The 18,618-nt window shown below is 50.0% G+C and overlaps 3 protein-coding genes across 4 annotated transcripts; 2 read left to right on the top strand and 1 right to left on the bottom strand.

Annotated features, from left to right (window-relative positions):
- Positions 1–45: 45 nt before the first annotated feature.
- Positions 46–2,355, bottom strand: LOC108032645 (tRNA-dihydrouridine(47) synthase [NAD(P)(+)]-like). Its single transcript, XM_017106593.3, has 4 exons — positions 2,182–2,355; positions 1,973–2,123; positions 1,614–1,914; positions 46–1,538 (listed from the first exon to the last, which is right to left on the bottom strand). The coding sequence occupies exons 1-4, from the start codon at positions 2,211–2,213 to the stop codon at positions 175–177; spliced, it is 1,848 nt and encodes a 615-aa protein (XP_016962082.1). The 5' UTR covers positions 2,214–2,355; the 3' UTR covers positions 46–174.
- Positions 2,356–2,464: 109 nt separating this feature from the next.
- LOC108032646 (GTP-binding protein 10 homolog) lies at positions 2,465–4,064 on the top strand. The gene is made up of 3 exons (XM_017106594.3): positions 2,465–2,604; positions 2,663–3,185; positions 3,250–4,064. The coding sequence occupies exons 1-3, from the start codon at positions 2,563–2,565 to the stop codon at positions 3,834–3,836; spliced, it is 1,152 nt and encodes a 383-aa protein (XP_016962083.1). The 5' UTR covers positions 2,465–2,562; the 3' UTR covers positions 3,837–4,064.
- A 168-nt stretch (positions 4,065–4,232) lies between these two features.
- LOC108032374 (uncharacterized) lies at positions 4,233–18,594 on the top strand. Of its 2 annotated transcripts, none has more exons than XM_050885206.1 (8): positions 4,233–5,269; positions 6,867–7,012; positions 7,072–7,401; positions 7,461–7,716; positions 8,033–9,115; positions 9,178–11,684; positions 11,744–17,708; positions 17,770–18,594. In XM_050885206.1, exons 1-8 carry the CDS (start codon positions 4,615–4,617, stop codon positions 18,192–18,194), a joined length of 11,367 nt encoding a protein of 3,788 aa, XP_050741163.1. In that variant the 5' UTR covers positions 4,233–4,614; the 3' UTR covers positions 18,195–18,594. The 2 variants fall into 2 exon arrangements, with proteins under 2 accessions (XP_050741163.1, XP_050741164.1); XM_050885207.1 differs by lacking the exon at positions 4,233–5,269 and adding an exon at positions 6,078–6,223.
- Positions 18,595–18,618: the final 24 nt, after the last annotated feature.

Here is an 18,618-nt window from a genome sequence, read left to right as displayed (position 1 = left end):
GAGATGCTTAAAATTAAAACGAAGTTAAAGTAAGTAAGAAATACATTTCCCAGTTTTTCACACTAATTTTAAGTTAGTCAAATTTAATCAGAAAAGGAGTTAATAGAGGTAACACAATGAATACCACTACTTTCTCATACCTTTAAACAATACAACTCAATGTACATCAGGATTCTAAAAGGCGTTCGCCTTGTGCTTCGGCACAAAGCTGAAGCCCTCCGGCACCGTACCCAGCAGCGATTCGCTAAGCTTGACCCAGTCAGCTGCGTTGCCGGAACTCATAAGGGTCTCCATTTCGTCGCGTCCCCTGTATTTCTGCGGCCGAGCGTTGATCTTCTGCGGTGGATCAACTTGTAGCGCCTCGGGTATGTAGCGGTACAAGAACGACTGCCATTCGAGGAGGAATCGTCGTGTGGTCTCCACGCCCTTGGTGTCGGACCCCCAGTGCTCTAGACCGTAGTTACAGAACTTTTGCAACATCTCGTACCGTTGGCCGGATGAAGGAGACCAGGCCTGCTTTTCCTTGATCTCCCGGAATATCCAGGGCTTTATTAACGCTCCACGTCCAATCATCACGGAACTGACATGCGGCGCCAGCGTCCTTCGCGTCACGTAATCCTCGTAGCTCAGTATATCGCCATTGCCGATCACAGGCATCTGCTTCGCCTTGGCTGCGCACTCTTCGATGTAAGTCCAGTTGGCGTGCTTGGTATAGCGCTGCTCCCTGGATCGCCCATGCAGGGTCACAGCCGAGGCGCCCCACTCCTCGACCAGCGGCAGCAGCTCATGTGCCACACTCTTGTCCGCATAGATGCCGGTGCGCATTTTAACAGTAAACGGCAGGCGATCCGACAACGCGGCACAACTACGCACGGTCAGCTCCAAAATGTTGGTTCGTCGCATCAGGGCACTTCCGCCTCCCTGCTGGTAAATTAGGTCTATCGGGCAGCCTATATTAAGATCGATGTAATCCACCTGGGCCGTTTCATGTATAACCTGCGCTGCCTGGTTAATCATGTTGGGATTATTTCCGCACAGCTGAACGCCGAAAACGTCCTCGCTCTGGTGGCGCTTGGTCAGAGCCCACTCCTGACCCATACCCTTGAGCAGGGGCTGAGCACAGGCCATCTCGCCGCAAGTTATATCCGCTCCAAACTCCTTGCAGATTCTTCGGAAGGGCAGGTTGCCCAACGTGGTGAGTGGTGACAGGACGAGTTTCTCACGAAAGTCAACGGCCGACTTTTTGTCCGCATCTCTGCCCACGGTGGAATCATCAATGGCACAGCCAGTGGGAGTTTCGATTGCGGCGTCCTGTGTGGGCGGTCCCTTGGAATCCGTTTGTTCTCCCTTCTCCAGTTCGTCGTTTGGAGGCTTATCCTCAGCAGTTGCATTTGCTATCTCTTCAGACTTTTCCTCTTTTCCATCCTTCTCCTGTTGTTCCTTTTGCTTTCGTGCGTCTCGTAGCCTCTCTGCCATTTTAATGAGCTCCTTGCTCCTACTGAAATCATATTCATGTTTTCGGAGGCGCACTTGCAGTTCTAAGAAAGACATACTAATTTAATATAATTTTACAAGACTCAATAGTTAATTTCAATGGAAAATTGGTAACCCACCTGAACTGACACCATTGCATGTGGTCGGAGGAGCCTTTTCGTCGTAGTCCTCCCTCTTGAGGTTCCTGCCCTGCTCATTCGTGTGGGCCTTAGCGAAGCGACAACTGACTCCGCGGGCGCAGTATCCCTTGGTGGAGTATACATAGCACTCGGGCCCCAGATCCTCTCCCTTAGCGGCCAGGAAGGCGTCCAGATCGTGGACATAGCGGCAGTTGGCCAGGGAACATGGTTCGCCACCGGTTCCGTCGATCAGCGAGTGACACAGATGCGAATACCGCTCGTCCTTGAAAACTGGACGATTCTGTAGATATTAAATTTTTAGTAACAAGTAGTAACATTTGATGAGATTATTAATTAACCTTATTTTGTCCACGCTTGCGCTCCTTTTTATCCCATTTCTTTTTACCACCGGCTTCAACTTCTTCGCCGTCCTCGCGTTTTCTTTTGTTTGTCTCGCTGTTTTCGCTATTAATTGCCTCGCTGCCGTTATTGACTTCAGTTACCAGGTATCTAAGGGTTATATTAAGTAAGTTAGGCAATTCATTTATTACTAAATATGTGTACTTACTCTGGTTTTATATAGCAAATGCCCGCTTCCATTTCACAATAAAATAAACAACTGCACGTGTTGGTCGGCGTCTTCTTCTTATTTGTTTTTATCAAACAGCTGTTTTACGAGACTGTTATCGATAGTTTGCGGGCGCCTTCATCATAACAATATCAGTGACTAAATAAGTGATCGGGACAAGTTATGGTGATATATAGAATCTAATTTTTAAAAACTCAAAGAAAATTCAACTGTAAGCAATTTAAGTAATTATTTTAAATTATGAAGATCAAATTCAGGATTTTATTATGGTTTTAAAATCCTGAAATATATATCGGTCAGGGGGAAACAGTCACGGTATAGCCATACCGCTCATCACTGTTGTATAATGCCGCCCGTGAGATGGTGCAGCTTTTTAAATTCCTGTTAAAATCCGCCAAAACTGTGAGAATACCCTGTAATAACTAATTTCGAAGTAATACCAACGGACTTCCTTGCTTAGCCGGGCCGTGCCCACTTCCGGCCCAGTTTCCTGGACACCCTGCGCCTGGCAGTTCGCGGCGGACATGGTGGCAACGGGCTGCCCAAGTACGGAGGAGTCGGTGGCCAAGGCGGCTGCGTCTACTTGGTGGCCAAGGAGGGACTGACCCTCCGCAAGGTAGTCCAGGGCTTGAAGGACAAGCGGGTGGCGGCCTCAAGTGGCGAGGATAGCAGCAAGGCCAGCATCTTCGGACGCCGTGGTGTGGACCAGAAGATCGAGGTGCCGGTGGGCGTCCAGGTGTACGACGACCAGCACAATCTTTTAGCGGATCTCGATGAGAACGATGCCACCTGCATTGTGGCGGGCGGAGGCATCGGCGGATGCACGGCCAACAACTTTCTGGGTCGTCCCGGCGAGAATCGCACAGTGAATCTGGACCTGAAGCTCATAGCGGACGTGGGACTGGTGGGATTTCCCAATGCCGGCAAGAGCACCCTGCTCAAGGCCGTCTCCAATGCCAAGCCCAAGATTGCCGCTTATCCCTGTAGGTGATTATTACCCTGGGTCAACAAACACCTTATAAATATCATTTAACTTCTTTCCCCCAGTTACCACCATCCGTCCGCAGATTGGAACCATCGAATACCGTGACCTGCGCTCCATAACTGTGGCCGATCTTCCCGGCCTCATCGAGGGAGCCCACGCAAACTTCGGCATGGGCCACAAGTTCCTCAAGCACATTGAACGCACCCGCCTGCTGGTCTTTATGGTGGACATTTTTGGCTTCCAGCTCAGTCCGCGTCATCCGCATCGCGATTGTGTGGCCAACATATTTGCCCTGAACAAGGAGTTGGAGCTGTACGATCCATCGCTGCTGGAGAAGCCCACTGTCCTGCTGCTGAACAAAATGGATAAGGAGGGCGCCCACGAGATCCTCACCAAAGTGAAACCAGTCATTGATGACCTGGCCAGTGGGCTGGCAGAGTGTCCCGAGGAACTGCGCCCCAAGCAGGTGCTGAAATTCGAGAGCATTGTGCCCATATCGGCCATGAACTCCACCAAGGTCACGCAGGTGAAGTCGCAGCTTAGGAGGACGCTGGTGCGCCTGGCTGAGAAACAGTTCCTGGCGGATGAGGATCAGATCAAGGAGCAGCTGAAGCAGCGCGTGGGCCTGGTGGGCCCCAAATTAACATAGTTCTAAGTGTAAACAAATTTGCATTAGTTTTTGTTTGGCCTAACAAATCTAAAATTAAAAACTGGATAGCAGTGAAAATGCATACTTTTTATTTGAGCATTTAGCAAAGTGTTTTAGCAAATAATTTGTACCTTCTTATTTTCTTCATTTGTTAAACTGATATTTTAAAAAAATTGCTCATTTTAAAAGCGTAGATAATTTAATAAACTCCTTACTCCTGAAATTCCATTCGTCAAATTCAAAATTATTTCAAAAGCTCGCCCAGCTTTAGGAAAACTATCGTATAGGTGTTCCCGAGATCCAAATAATCGATAGCTTTTCCAGTGTGGCCGTTTGGAATTCGGTTCGGTATATTTAAAAAACAAAAAGCTTACATTTCTTCGGCGGTAACACTGAACAGTTTGTTGTTGTGTCTCGCGGGACGTTCGTTCGTCGCGCGTTCGGGAGCAAGAAACATAGTAAAATGGTCAAAATCCAACGGCCGCCCAGAGCCAATGAGATTCGCAATTGCCGAGCAGCTGCAGAGTGCCAGGTGTGAATTGTGCCAGCAGTGGGAGCATGCGAGTGCCGCAGGACAATAGCGACAATGCCAGTTCGATACATACACACAGTCGAGGGCCGATGAAAAACTGGTATATAAAAGACGCCAAAAGCTTGCGAAAAAGAGAGCAAACGCGCCCCTAACTTGGCTGCAGGACAATCAAACGGCGAGGCAGTAACAGCACCAGGCGACTCGATTCGACGAGGGGCAGGATAAACAGCAAGCAAACCGTCCGTGATGTCACAACAGCACCCCCATCACGCCCACCCCCACCCCCATCACGCCTACGCCCACCACTACACGCCCACTGCGACGCCCATGTCCCTGCAGCAACAGCAGCAGCTGCAGCAGGCGCAGCAGACGCCGCAGCAGCAGCAGCAGCACGCCAATTGGTACTCACATGTTGCTTCCTACCCCACACCCCACTCGGCCTTCGGCCCCGCCCCCGCCCCATCCTGCAAGGCCACCAGCAACAGCAGCAACAACCTCATGGCAGGAGGAGGAGGAGGAGGTGGAGGTGGAGTAGGCTATGGGACACCGGGGGGTGGTGGCACGCAGGGTTATTACGGCGCCGCTGGCGGTGGCCTCAATGTCAGTGGGGCGGTGGTGGGTGGTGGTGGGCCGGGCTACGGCCTTGGGGCCAACACAGTGGCATATACCCACAACCAACTGCTGCAGTACCAACAACAACAGCAGCAGCAGCAGCAGCAACAACAGCAGCAGCAGCAGCAACATCAGCAACTTCCACAGCATCTAAGCCAACAAAGGTCCTATATGGGCCACAATATCATGACCGGCAGCTATCCCTATATCAAAAGCGAGCCCCTGGAGGCCTTCCAGCAGCCCCCCAATCCCATGGCCCCGCCCCCAGCACCAGAAGTATTAATAAAATGTAAGTTTTTTGCTTTAGGAAGTAAAAACATGATATATTTTATTAGTTAACTCAGTTAATAACACGAATACTCCCTTTAAAAATCTGTTTTTGTGTATACTTAAAAGATTCGCAGAGAAATTCGTAATGCATATTATTTAAAACAACAGTAATATACCAAATCCTATTAAATATTGTAGAGAAATCGTTAATATAATAGACTCATCCCATATAATTAGGCAGACAAAGAGATAAAATTATAGATACATTTACAGCACACACACAATCATTATTAATAATCCCTTAAAATAAGCCATTTAAGGTATTACAACGTTAAGTCCCCTTGCCATAATCCAGGCAATTTTGGGAAAGTCAAGCGCAAAATCCATTTTCGCCATAGTAACAGATACAGAATAAACTTAGTTAGTTAGTTATTTTCCTATAAGTAGTGTAATTTCAGCTCCATTTTGGCGTCGAATCAATAAAACGTTTGTTGAGTTTCGCTGAGGTTTGGCGCTTGTTTCGTTCGGATGGTTTTCGGATTCGGTTCTCGGTTCCATCGCTCGTCAACCTACGGCTCTGTATCTGTATCTCTGCTCCGTTCGGTTCCGTACCGTACGATTTGGTTCTGTTTGCGCGTCTCTCGGTATGTGCGAAAGTACGGTTGTCAGTGTGTATCCATTTGGCAAATGTATACTCGGATAGATGCTTTATACTACCGGCGTAACCCATTCAGTTCGATTCGTACGCACACACACCCATCGCCTGCCCGATAAGTGTGTGCATATCATCTCCCTCTTTGGGCTTCGGGAACGGGAATGGGTTGTGGGGAGCTGTCTTCCAAGTCGCATCTTATGTAACGTTCTCCCATAGACTAACCTACAAATTATTGGTTCCGCCCCGTACTCCCCGCACTGCCAATTTAATGGGCGTGTGGGCGTGGCAGAATCCGGAGAGTACAACAAATATTATAAGGTACGCACAAAATACAACGCCCTCCCAAGAGCATTGATATAACTATAACTAGGTAGGGCAATATGTTTGTTGAATCTGACATAATCCATACAACATCATTTATCTGAGTGTTTCGTAAATCGAAATAGATTATAATAAACATCGTAAATACGGAAAAGTAAATAGATTTCTCTACCCAAGCTCTCTAATCTATTATTTGGCCAATCAATAAACATTTAATTTAAAAATGCCCAACTATGTGTACAAGTTCAAATGTTCAAAGGCCAAGTTGGCTGCATAAATAATGTAAATAGATGAAATATCTGCTTGTCTGCAGAGCACTGCGTTATCTATCAATTCGGTGTAGGCGCGATTCATCCTTATCAGCAGCCAAAGGGGAGTTCAAAATACAATTCGAAACCATGGAAACAAACATAGGTTACAGAACTTTTCATCTGCGCGAAGTTTCCCGAAACATTTACACTTCTATTACATTGAATACAGGATAATTTTTGTGGTAACAGTTGTATAATAATATTCAAAAAAACCTTTCCCCTTCTAGGATTGCTTTAAAGTTTTCCTTTAAACTTTAATTTTTTTTATTAAAAATACATGAAATAAATTAATAATGTAATTAAATATTACATTACAATTATATAAATAGCGGAACCCATTGATGAACATTCCTACAAGTCGAACTACATAGACGACAATACGCCATTTGCGGATTTCAGCAAGTTCAGCGAATTCAGCGAGGACATGTTGAGTCCCAAAGTGGAGCTGACCGTCAAGGATGAGTCCTACGCAAGGGTGACAGTAAAATACTTCTAATAAGTCAAAATATCTAAATTATCCCTTTTCTATTTCAGAATACCAGCAGTTTTCTGCGCCGCAAACAGCTAATGGATCGGAGTTCGGAGAGCCTGCCGATCTGCCAGCGCTGCAAGGAGGTCTTCTTCAAGAAGCAAGCCTACCTGCGGCACGTGGCCGAGAGCAACTGCGGGATGCAGGAGTACGACTTCAAGTGTAGCACCTGCCCCATGTCCTTCATGACCACCGAGGAGCTGCAGCGGCACAAGCTCCTCCACCGGGCAGACAAGTTCTTCTGCCACAAGTACTGCGGCAAGCACTTCGACACGATCGCAGAGTGCGAGGCGCATGAGTACATGCAGCACGAATACGATAGCTTTGTGTGCAATGTAAGGAGATTTTGCGTAAAGAGTCCAGAACCCTATTTCATTGCCTTTCCGTCTTGCAGATGTGTTCTGGAACCTTCGCTACCCGTGAGCAGCTTTACGCCCACCTGCCGCAACACAAGTTCCAGCAGCGCTTCGACTGCCCCATCTGTCGCCTGTGGTATCAGACGGCTCTGGAGCTCCACGAGCATCGGTTGGCCGCGCCCTACTTCTGCGGCAAGTATTACAGTGGACAGGCATCCTCTGCCTCACACTCGCAGACGCAGCAGCACCAGGCAAACTACAAACTGCAGGATTGCCATATGGCCACCATGGAAAGTAAGTGCAATGGAAAGGTATAATGGTAAAAACAATCTATATTGAGCTAGAGATCCCAGAGAAATTCATATTTGTCCTAGCAGTGTTTCTTAACAAAGTCTTCCGAATTGCATATCTAAAGATAACCCGCTGACCACAGATTATAGTTCATATTTTATATTATATTAAATAAATACGGAACTATCGGTCCTTTGACAACCATCAGGTTTATAGTATACACTACTGAATAATTATGTTGGCTACAAATATACTGATAAGGGTTGTAACCGCCCATAAAATGCTGAAAAAGTGTTTCTAATGTTATCTTTTCTTCTAGTGCCCACCGCCCCGCACCACAAATCGAACACATCTAGCTCGTCCTTGCCGGCCACGGCTGCCCTGAATTCGCTGTTGCAGCAGCGCCAGGCAAATGCCGATGGATCAGCCATGTTCGCGGCTTCCGCGCTTAAGAATGAGGCGAATGTGAAGCTGGAGCGCAGCTTTAGCAACTCGACCAGCGAGTCAGCCTACAGTCATCAGGAGAGTAGCTACAACAATGCCTACGGCAGCGATAGCTCAATCCATGGAGGAGCGATCGCTGGACCACAGGCACACTCATCGACGCTGGACGACTCCGAGGACGCACTGTGCTGTGTGCCACTGTGCGGAGTGCGGAAAAGCACTAGCCCCACGCTGCAGTTTTTCACGTTCCCCAAGGACGAGAAGTACCTCAACCAGTGGCTGCACAATCTCAAGATGTTCCACATACCCGCCTCGAGCTACGCCAATTTCCGCATCTGCAGCATGCACTTTCCGAAGCGCTGCATCAACCGCTATTCGCTGTGCTATTGGGCAGTGCCCACGTTCAACCTGGGACACGACGACGTGGCCAATCTCTACCAGAACCGGGAACTGACCAACACCTTCACCACCGGCGAAGTAGCACGTTGCAGCATGCCGCACTGTACCAGTCAACGGGGTGAGAGCAACTTGAAGTTCTACAATTTCCCCAAGGACATCAAGAGCCTCATCAAGTGGTGCCAGAACGCACGACTTCCCGTGCAGGCGAAGGAGCCGCGTCACTTTTGTAGCCGCCACTTTGAGGAGCGCTGCATCGGCAAGTTTCGGCTGAAGCCGTGGGCGGTGCCCACCTTACATCTGGGAGCCCAATATGGAAAGATCCACGACAATCCCAAGAATCTGTACGTGGAGGAGAAACGCTGCTGCCTCAACTTCTGCCGCCGGAGCCGATCCTCTGACTTCAATATGTCGCTATATCGTTTTCCCAGAGATGAAGTGCTCCTGCGGCGCTGGTGCTACAATTTACGCCTGGATCCGGGAGTGTATCGCGGCAAGAATCACAAAATATGTAGCGCCCACTTTATCAAAGAGGCTTTGGGGCTGCGAAAGCTATCACCGGGTAAGCTTTGAATTATTAATATCGACAAGGCAGATGATCTAAGAAAAAATTCCCTTTTTCAGGTGCTGTTCCCACGCTCCACCTGGGTCACACCGACACCTTCAACATCTACGAGAACGAACTGTGGCCACCGCCAACGGCCTCCAGCAGTCACAGCAGTGTCCTTCAGCCGCACCATGCACAACATCACCACTCGCAACACTCACTGCAACAGCAACTGCACAGCAAGTCGTACCAGCGCCACTCGGCGGCATCTACGTCTTCCTCAGCCAGTTCGGCGACCTCTCACTACGTTGACCCCGAGCTGAGCTCCTCTTATCTGGCCATGGGTGCCGGTGGATCCTCGGCCACTAACGCCAGCGACAGCATGGACATCTGCTGCGTGCCTAGCTGTGAGAGCAAGCGACACAACAACGAGAACATCACATTCCACACCATTCCGCGCCGACCAGAGCAGATGCGCAAGTGGTGCCACAACCTTAAGATACCAGAGGAAAAGATGCACAAGGGCATGCGGATTTGTAGTCTGCACTTCGAGCCTTACTGCATCGGCGGTTGTATGCGTCCATTTGCGGTGCCCACGCTTAACTTGGGTCACGATGAGGAAGACATTCATCGGAATCCGGACGTGATTAAGAAACTAAATATTCGGGAAACATGCTGCGTCGCCGTATGTAAACGCAATCGAGACAGGGATCATGCCAACCTGCACCGATTCCCAAGTAACGTGTCCCTGCTAACCAAGTGGTGTGGTAATCTCCAACGGCCCGTTCCGGATGGCAGTAAACTTTTTAACGACGCCATCTGTGAAGTGCACTTCGAGGATCGATGCCTGCGCAACAAGAGACTGGAGAAGTGGGCAGTACCAACACTGATCCTTGGCCACGAAAACATCCCATTTCCACTTCCGACGCCGGAACAGGTCACTGAGTTCTATGCTCGGCCCACTGCGCCCAACAATGGCGAGGAGCAGGGCGAGTGTTGCGTGGAGACATGCAAGAGAAATCCCAGTGTGGACGACATAAAGCTTTACCGGCCGCCAGAGGAGGCTTCAGTGCTGGCCAAGTGGGCGCACAACCTGCAAACAGAGGCTAGTCAGCTGACGAGTATGAGAATCTGTAATCTTCACTTCGAGGCACACTGCATCGGCAAACGGATGCGACCTTGGGCGATACCCACACTAAATCTGGCCGGCAATATAGAGAATCTCTATGAGAATCCCGAGCACTCGATGCTGTACAAGCGGCGAACTTACACGAAAACCAAGCTGCCGACTTCCGTGAAGCCCACTTGGGTGCCAAGATGTTGTCTTCCACACTGTCGCAAAGTACGAGCTTTGCACAACGTTCAGCTCTTCCGCTTCCCCAAGCTCAATCGCTCCACGCTGGCGAAGTGGGCGCATAATCTGCAGGTTCCCATGGTTGGCAGTGCACAACGCCGGCTGTGCTCGGCTCATTTTGAGCCTCATGTGCTGAGCAAAAAGTGTCCGGTACCGCTGGCGGTACCCACGCTAGACTTAAACTCACCACCCGGCTTGAAGATCTATCAAAATCCGGCCAAGCTGAAGGCAAGTAAACTGTGTCTACAACGCGTGTGCATAGTGGAAAGTTGCCGCAAAACGCGGGCGCAGGGCGTGCAGCTATTTCGCCTACCACACAATCCCACGCAGCTGCGCAAGTGGATGCACAACATCAAGACGCGTCCTAGGGCGGCCATGAGGGCCCAATATCGGGTGTGCTCCCGTCACTTTGAAACACACTCGTTCAATGGCAGGAGACTAAGCGCTGGCGCCATTCCTACCCTGGAATTGGGTCACGACGACGAGGACATCTATCCCAACGAAGCACAGGCCTTTGCGGACGAGCACTGCGTGGTGGAGGGTTGCGAGGCGTCCAAGGAGCAGGCGGACGTGCGACTATTCCGCTTCCCCACGGAAGACGACGATATGCTGTGGAAGTGGTGCAATAATCTGAAGATGAACCCAGTCGATTGCACCGGAGTACGCATATGTAACAAACACTTCGAGGCTGATTGCATCGGGCCCAAACACCTGTACAAGTGGGCTATTCCCACCCAGGAACTCGGTCATGACGACGCCCAGATCGAGCTGATACTGAATCCCAAGCCAGAGGACAGGTATGTGGACCCTGTGTTCAAGTGCATCGTGCCCACATGCGGAAAGACGCGCCGCTTCGACGAGGTGCAGATGAACAGCTTCCCCAAGGACCCGAATCTCTTCCAGCGCTGGCAGCACAATCTGCGACTGGAGCATCTTAACTTTTTGGAACGTGAACGCTACAAGATCTGCAATGCGCACTTTGAGGACATCTGTATTGGCAAGACACGGCTGAACATAGGTTCGATTCCTACTCTTGAGCTGGGTCACGACGAGACGGAGGATCTGTTCCAGGTAAATCCGGCGGAGTTACAGAGCAACCTTTTCGGACGACAGCGGCGAATACAGGACGAATCGGGAGGTATAACCATCAAGCAGGAGCTTTCCGAGTCGGAAGACGTCAAGCCGGATGTGTCAACCCTGTCAGAAGTCACAGATTCCAGGACCAGACAGGTGAGTCTCTCCCAACAAAAGGATATATGTTATCCAGGACTAACTTTTTTTTATTATAGGTGAAGTTCAAGAAAACTATATCCGATCTGAAGTGCTGTGTGCACAGTTGTGGACGCAGTCGTCTGGAGCACGGGGCACGGCTATTTCCATTTCCCACCGGAAAGCAGCAACATCTCAAGTGGCGACACAATCTCCGCCTGGAGCCCGAAGAGGTGGACCGGTCGACGCGGATTTGCAGTGCTCACTTCAACCGGCGCTGCATTGATGGCAAGCAACTGAGGAGTTGGGCAATGCCCACTCAGCAACTCGGACACCATGAGCAGCCGATCTACGAGAACCCGAAGAACATTCCAGGATTCTTCACGCCCACCTGCGCTCTGGCGCACTGCCGCAAACGTCGGAGCATCGACAACGACCTGCGTACCTATCGGTATCCGAGAAGTGAGGATCTGCTGGAGAAGTGGAGAGCGAATCTGCGACTAAGCCCGGACCAGTGCCGCGGCAGGATTTGTGCGGATCACTTTGAAGCTCAGGTTCGGGGCAAACTCAAGCTGAAGACGGGAGCAGTGCCCACATTGAAACTGGGTCACGATGAGGGCTTGATCTACGACAATGAGGCTATTAAGACTGGACTGGCCGAAGATGAGGAAGGCAGCTCAGAGTTGCCGCGACTGAAACCCAAAAAGGAGGTAATCGATGAGGAGGAAGACGACGGGGAGGCTGAGGAGGAGCACAATGATCTGGATAATGACGATGAGGATGATAAGGGCGACCACTATTTTGATCCGCTTGAACTGGTCGAGACCTTTGCCGAACATCCAAGCGATGGCGAAGACGAGTATCGTGAGGATGAAGAGGATGATCGAGGCGAAGAAGAGGACTTGGAGGAAATGGATCACTTCTTGCCAGACCTGCCGCCGACCCCTCCAATCGTCCCACTGCGTCGAGAAAAGCCCGCCAACAATGTGACGCCCATTTGCTGCCTGAAGCACTGTAGGAAGGAACGTACTGCCTTTCACCTTCTCAGCACCTTTGGTTTTCCCAAGGATCGCCAGCTGCTGCTCAAGTGGTGCGCCAATCTACACCTGGATCCGGATGACTGCATCGGCAGGGTTTGCATAGAGCACTTCCAGTCCGAGGTGCTCGGAACTCGAAAACTTAAGCAGAATGCAGTACCCACTCTCAATGTGGGACATAATGAGCCACTCAGATACTCGTGCAATGGAATGGATAAGGATCAAGAGCAATCACAGCCCCAGCAGTCGGTTTTTCGGCTTTGGAGCCTGAAACACTGCCGAAAGAGGAAGCTGACAGAGCCGCCGGACATTCGCCCAAGCAAATGGAGGACAGCGGAAGCGCAGTTGATGCAGAGGTTGAAGATGGAGTATCAGATGGAGGGGAAGATGAAGTTGGAATTGCAGATGGAGAGGGAAATAAAGACCGAGGCGATGACTCCAACGATGAATCCGAAGGAGAGTAAGCCACAAATATGTTGCATCACCACCTGCGCAAAAAAAGAGGATAAGCAATTATTCCCGCTACCTGAGGAACGAAATCTTTTGCGAAAGTGGCAGCACAACCTGAAGCTTTCCTCGGACACGGTTTTCAGCGATACTCGAATATGTTTGGATCACTTTGAGGCTCGAGTTTTGCAAGATGGGAAGCCGTGGGAGCAGGCAATTCCCACCTTAAAGCTGGACCAAAACAGTTGGAACATCTACAGAAACAGCGGCGCATGTGTGGTCGCCGACTGCGGAATTTCTGCCTCTAGCTTAGTGGATTTGCCTGGAAATGCGGTAATAAGATCGGCCTGGCTGACCCACCTTAACCTGCCTCTCGACAGTGATGGTGTTCTATGTAACTCCCACTTCATGGAGCTGTACGAACAAGTGGAATTGCCCAAAGTTCTCGCAGCAAAGGATTTGGAGGATTTGCAGTGGATTGCTGACGAGCTCAAATGTGCTGTGCCTGGATGTTCCTCTAAAAATGTTAAGGATTTTCATCTCACTCTGCTTCCAGACAATGAGGAAGCGCTTTCCAAGTGGCTACAAAACACTAAGATTGCCTACGATCACTCGAGGCATAAAAGCTATCGCATCTGTGTTAACCACTTTGAGCCATCGTGCATGACGGCGGATTTCCTGAAACCTTGGGCTATACCCACCTTGCATCTGAACCACGAGGTCAAGATTCATTTCAATCCCAGTCAGCAAGATCTTGAGCCACGTAGCATAACTCCCAATGGCATATTAAGTCTTACTCCCCTAAGAATTAAGACAGAACCGGGTTTCTTGAGCAGTCCCTGCGCGAGTGCAAGTCCCAGTCCTCGAGGCAGGATGAGGATATGTTGCATTCCCACATGTGGCCAGTTTGGAAATAGCCAAGTAAGGCTCTACCGTTTCCCCACCGAAGAACAGGCCCTGCTCCGGTGGCTGGTGAACACGCAGCAGCAGCCCCGCCTTGTAGATCCCCTGGAGCTCTATGTGTGCCAGTCCCATTTTGAGCCCGATGCCATATGTAAGAAGCAACTTCGCAGCTGGGCTGAGCCCACCTTAAACTTGGGCCACGACGGCTATGTTATCCCCAATGCCAAGCACAATGGAAACATAGCTGATGGGCAGGAAACTGAGCAGGCAATGAGGTTTATCCGTGAGCGCTATTGCTCCGTACTGTCTTGCTTCCAGGCTGAGGGCGATGGAATACGTCTCTATGAGTATCCCAAGGATATGGCAACGATTCGAAAGTGGGCAGCCGCCTGCAGACATCGCTCGATGCAGGCTAGCAGCCATGGATTTAAAGTGTGTCAATCTCATTTCGCTCCGGAATGCTTTGATCCGGACACTTTGGATTTGATTGACGGATCAGTTCCGAGTCTGGAGTTGAGCAGGGATGATATTGAAAAGCACTGCTTGGTGCCCGGATGTGTGAAGGATGCCACTACCGACCGTCTCCGTTTCTACAAGGTGCCAAAAAACGCTGCTCAACTGGAAGCTTGGAGCAACAACCTGAAGATCGATTCTATGGAACTCGGTCAGGGAGAGCAGCTCATCTGCGAGCGGCACTTCGAATCCTTTTGCTTTGGTGCCAACAAGGGATTGCGTCCCGGGGCGCTTCCGACTCTAATGCTTGGTCATGACGAGGAGGTTGAGATGTTACCCAATCCCGAAAATTTCTTTCAGATCAAAACAGAGTATTGCTGTGCCCCCGGATGCGGACGTATTTGGCAGCTCGGAGACACTCAGTTCAGTGCGTTTCCCAAAGCATTGGTTTTAGCCGAAAAATGGATATTTAATTTCCGACTGAGGGTTGCGAAGGATCAGCTAGGTAGGCTGAAAGTCTGCAGTGCGCACTTTGAGAATTCCCTCTTCGATAAAGGTGGATTAATCTCGGGTTCAATACCCACGCTGCAGCTGGGACACTCCTCTCCGGATATTTTCCAGACGGACCTTCTAAGTCTGGGCCAAAACATTAAGCTTTCTAAGCGAGCAGTGATGTCGGATGTTGATTGCTGTTATCCTGAGTGCAAGGAACTGTCGAAAAACCTGTCCTACTCTCTACCCAATGAGGAGACCCTCAGAAGAGCTTGGCTTCGCCATATGGACATTGAAGAGCCTGCGAATGGTGTCGGCCAGCTTTGCCCGCTGCATTATGTGATTCTCTATGAACTCAGTGCCAAAAGCTTTCCAGAGCACGATTCAGATAGATTCCTCGAGGAAAATTATCATTCCGCTCGAAGCACTCGCCGCGTTAAAATCGTTAGTTGCGCAGTTAAGGGTTGTGAAATGATCAGGCCTCGGGACAAGGTTCTTTTGCACGGATTGCCGCAAAGAAAAGACATTCTGATGATGTGGGTGGAAAATGGACAATTGGAGATTACGGAGCAGCAGCATCAATACATGCTGAAGGTATGTCGCAATCATTTCGAGTCACGCTGCTCGTTTGACGACCGGAGGCTTCATCCATGGAGCGTGCCCACTCTCAACTTACCAGCAGATCCCGTGCATCAGATTCCCACCAAAGAGGAGTGGCTTGAGATGACAGCCAAACTGACCCAGGAAGCAGGAATAATCAAACAAGAGAGGGAGGATGAGTGGCCGGAGGAGGGAGATTATGATAACTCTCTGTTGGAACCCATTGTAAGAATGGAGCACATCGAGTCCGATGAAGAAGACTCGGAGATGCAGGCCCTGGAGGTGCAGCTGGAGGTGGGTCACGTTGAGCGGATGGATAGCTATGAGAAAGTAGATAAATCCTATTCGGATAACTCCTCAATCTACCAACCCACTGGCATTCGGAACCAGTACAATGCCAACCACTGTGCCGTTGAGGGGTGCGAGGTGACTGTCGAGGACGTGGACGGAACCATCAAGCTTCACAAGTTCCCTGCCTCCTCGGAGGCTGCTAGGAAGTGGATGCACAACACCCAAGTTGACATGGACGAGAAGTTCTGGTGGCGCTATCGCATTTGCAGTTACCATTTCGACCAGGAGTGCTTCCAAAGCGCTAGGATTAAGAAGGGAGCGATGCCCACTCTACTCTTGGGACCTAAGAAACCGGAGAAGCTGTACGAGAACGAGTTTGCTATACAGGAAATGGAAGACTTGACCTTGCCTTTGCCAAAAGCAGTTGTGCCCATTGAGCTTAAGGAGGCGAAAATACGAGAAGTCACCAAACTATGCCTGCCGCCGCCGGCTCCGCCTCAAAAGTCCAGCAAGTTCTGTCAGATTGAGGGATGTACGAATCACCTGACCACTGAAAACGTGACGCTGCATAAGTTTCCGCATTCCGAGGACATGTGCCTCAAGTGGCAGCACAACACACAGGTTCCATTCGATCCCTTTTTCCGATGGCGATATCGCATCTGCAGTGCTCACTTTCATCCGGTGTGCCTGCTCAACTTGCGGCTAGTCCACGGCAGTGTGCCCACTCTGAAGCTGGGAAGCAAGGCTCCCAGCGAGCTCTTTGACAACGACTTCGAGGCCATCAACCTTAGGCTGGACAAGAGGTCGGGCGCAGAGTTCGGAACCCTGCAGATCAAGGAGGAGAGAGATGACGATGAAGATCCTATGCTGTTCCTTGAGCCAGAGTTGCAGTTGCACGAGGACCAAGAGGAGACGGATACGGCAGCTGTGCAAGTATCGTTTAGCCAGTTCAACTGGAAAAGCCATCTGCGTCTGCCCGTTAAGCAAGAGAAGATTACATACAACCAGGTGAAGTCGGGATACGATAAGTGCTCTCTGGTGCATTGTCAGCGGCAGCGATCTAAACACGGTGTCCACATCTACAAGTTTCCCAAATCGAGGGTTCAGCAGGAGCGTTGGATGCATAACCTGCGCATCCATTACGATGAGCGGCGTCCCTGGAAGTTCATGATCTGCAGCGTGCATTTCGAGTCCCACTGCATCAGCTTGAGGAAGCTGCGACCCTGGGCGGTGCCCACGCTGGAACTGGGCGATAATGTGCCGGAGAAGATCTTCACGAACGAACAGTGCCAGGAGCTCAGCACAGATCGCAGCGAGGTTGAGAGCGACGGCGATGAAGAGGAGGATGGCCTACAGGAGGACGACGAGGAGGAGGATGAGTGTGGCGAGGATGTGGAGCCGGAGGTACGCATCAAGAGAGAGCGACGTTCCAAGTTCGATCCTTGGCCTCCTGGTACGATTCCGCCGTGGAAGGTCAAGCAGTGCTGCCTTCCGTACTGCCGCGCTTTCCGTGGCGATGGCATCAAGCTGTTCCGACTGCCCAATAACCGCACTTCCGTCCGCAACTGGGAACTGGCAACGGGCATGGTCTTCAAGGAGACTCAGCGAAATACACGGCTGATCTGCAGCCGTCACTTCGAACCCGAGTTGATTGGGGTTAGACGTCTCATGCGCAACGCCATCCCCACAAGGCATTTGAATCCCCAAGGAGGAGTCTTGGGGGAAGTCAAGAAAAAGCCAAGTCCGCCCGTCCCCATTGCAACCTGTTGCATGGCTGACTGCCATCACAATGGAAATGTCAAGCTCCACAAGTTTCCCAGTGGTAAGAAAAATTAAAAAAATATGTTGATGTTTATTTTAAAATGTAATATTTCTTTTTAAAGATCCCTCGCTGCTTAGGCAGTGGTGCCAAGCACTCAGGCTGACAGATACTCAAAGATACCGGGGCAAACATATCTGCTCGGTCCACCTGCCCACCGACAAGACCGTAAAATGCGTTATCTGCGGGGTGGACAAGGTCCAGCTGCCGATGCTGGACTTTCCTGAGCAGCGCAATCAGCGCGCCAAGTGGTGCTACAATCTCAAGATCGAGGCCATACCCAAGTGGGACCGCTCCAAGCACATATGCTGTCGTCACTTCGAGTCACATTGCTTTGTCCAGCCGGGTGAATTGCGTCCGGGTGCGATTCCCACGCTGCATCTGAACCATGACGACACGAACATATTCCTCAGCGACTACGCCACTGGTTCGACGAGCAATCGGATCAAGGACGAGCCCAAGGACAACGACGACATGCTGCTGGTTTAGTCTTCCCACAAGGAGTCATTTTAGTCTAGTTTTAGCTGTACCATTTTATAGACCTTTATGTACATTCATTGTACCAATGCCACATCACGTCTTCTAGTTTTACCATGTAGTGTCTACCGGTGATTTTAATGCGTTATTAATTCGTAAGTGGCTTAGGGAGAATATGCCATACAAAGAAACAAACAACATACAATGTTCCTTAAGTTTTTGTTTTTACTTTTTATACATACGTACTGTAACTGTGAAAGAAATGTGTTTAGTTTCCACGATACAATATAAACTATAGATACATATGTACTATGTAATATCCTTGAGCGTATATGTGTAGACATGTAGATGACCCAATAATAGTTGGAGGTTTTCTAAATATACATATTAATGAAACTGAAGCTAACCGAAATGAAGGGAGTTTTACCTTACTTGA

Source organism: Drosophila biarmipes, chromosome 2L, assembly GCF_025231255.1.
Source record: "Drosophila biarmipes strain raj3 chromosome 2L, RU_DBia_V1.1, whole genome shotgun sequence".
NCBI classification, from domain to species: domain Eukaryota; kingdom Metazoa; phylum Arthropoda; class Insecta; order Diptera; family Drosophilidae; genus Drosophila; species Drosophila biarmipes.
The sequence above is the reverse complement of the archived record's forward strand: the minus strand, read 5'-3'. Positions and strand labels throughout refer to the sequence as shown.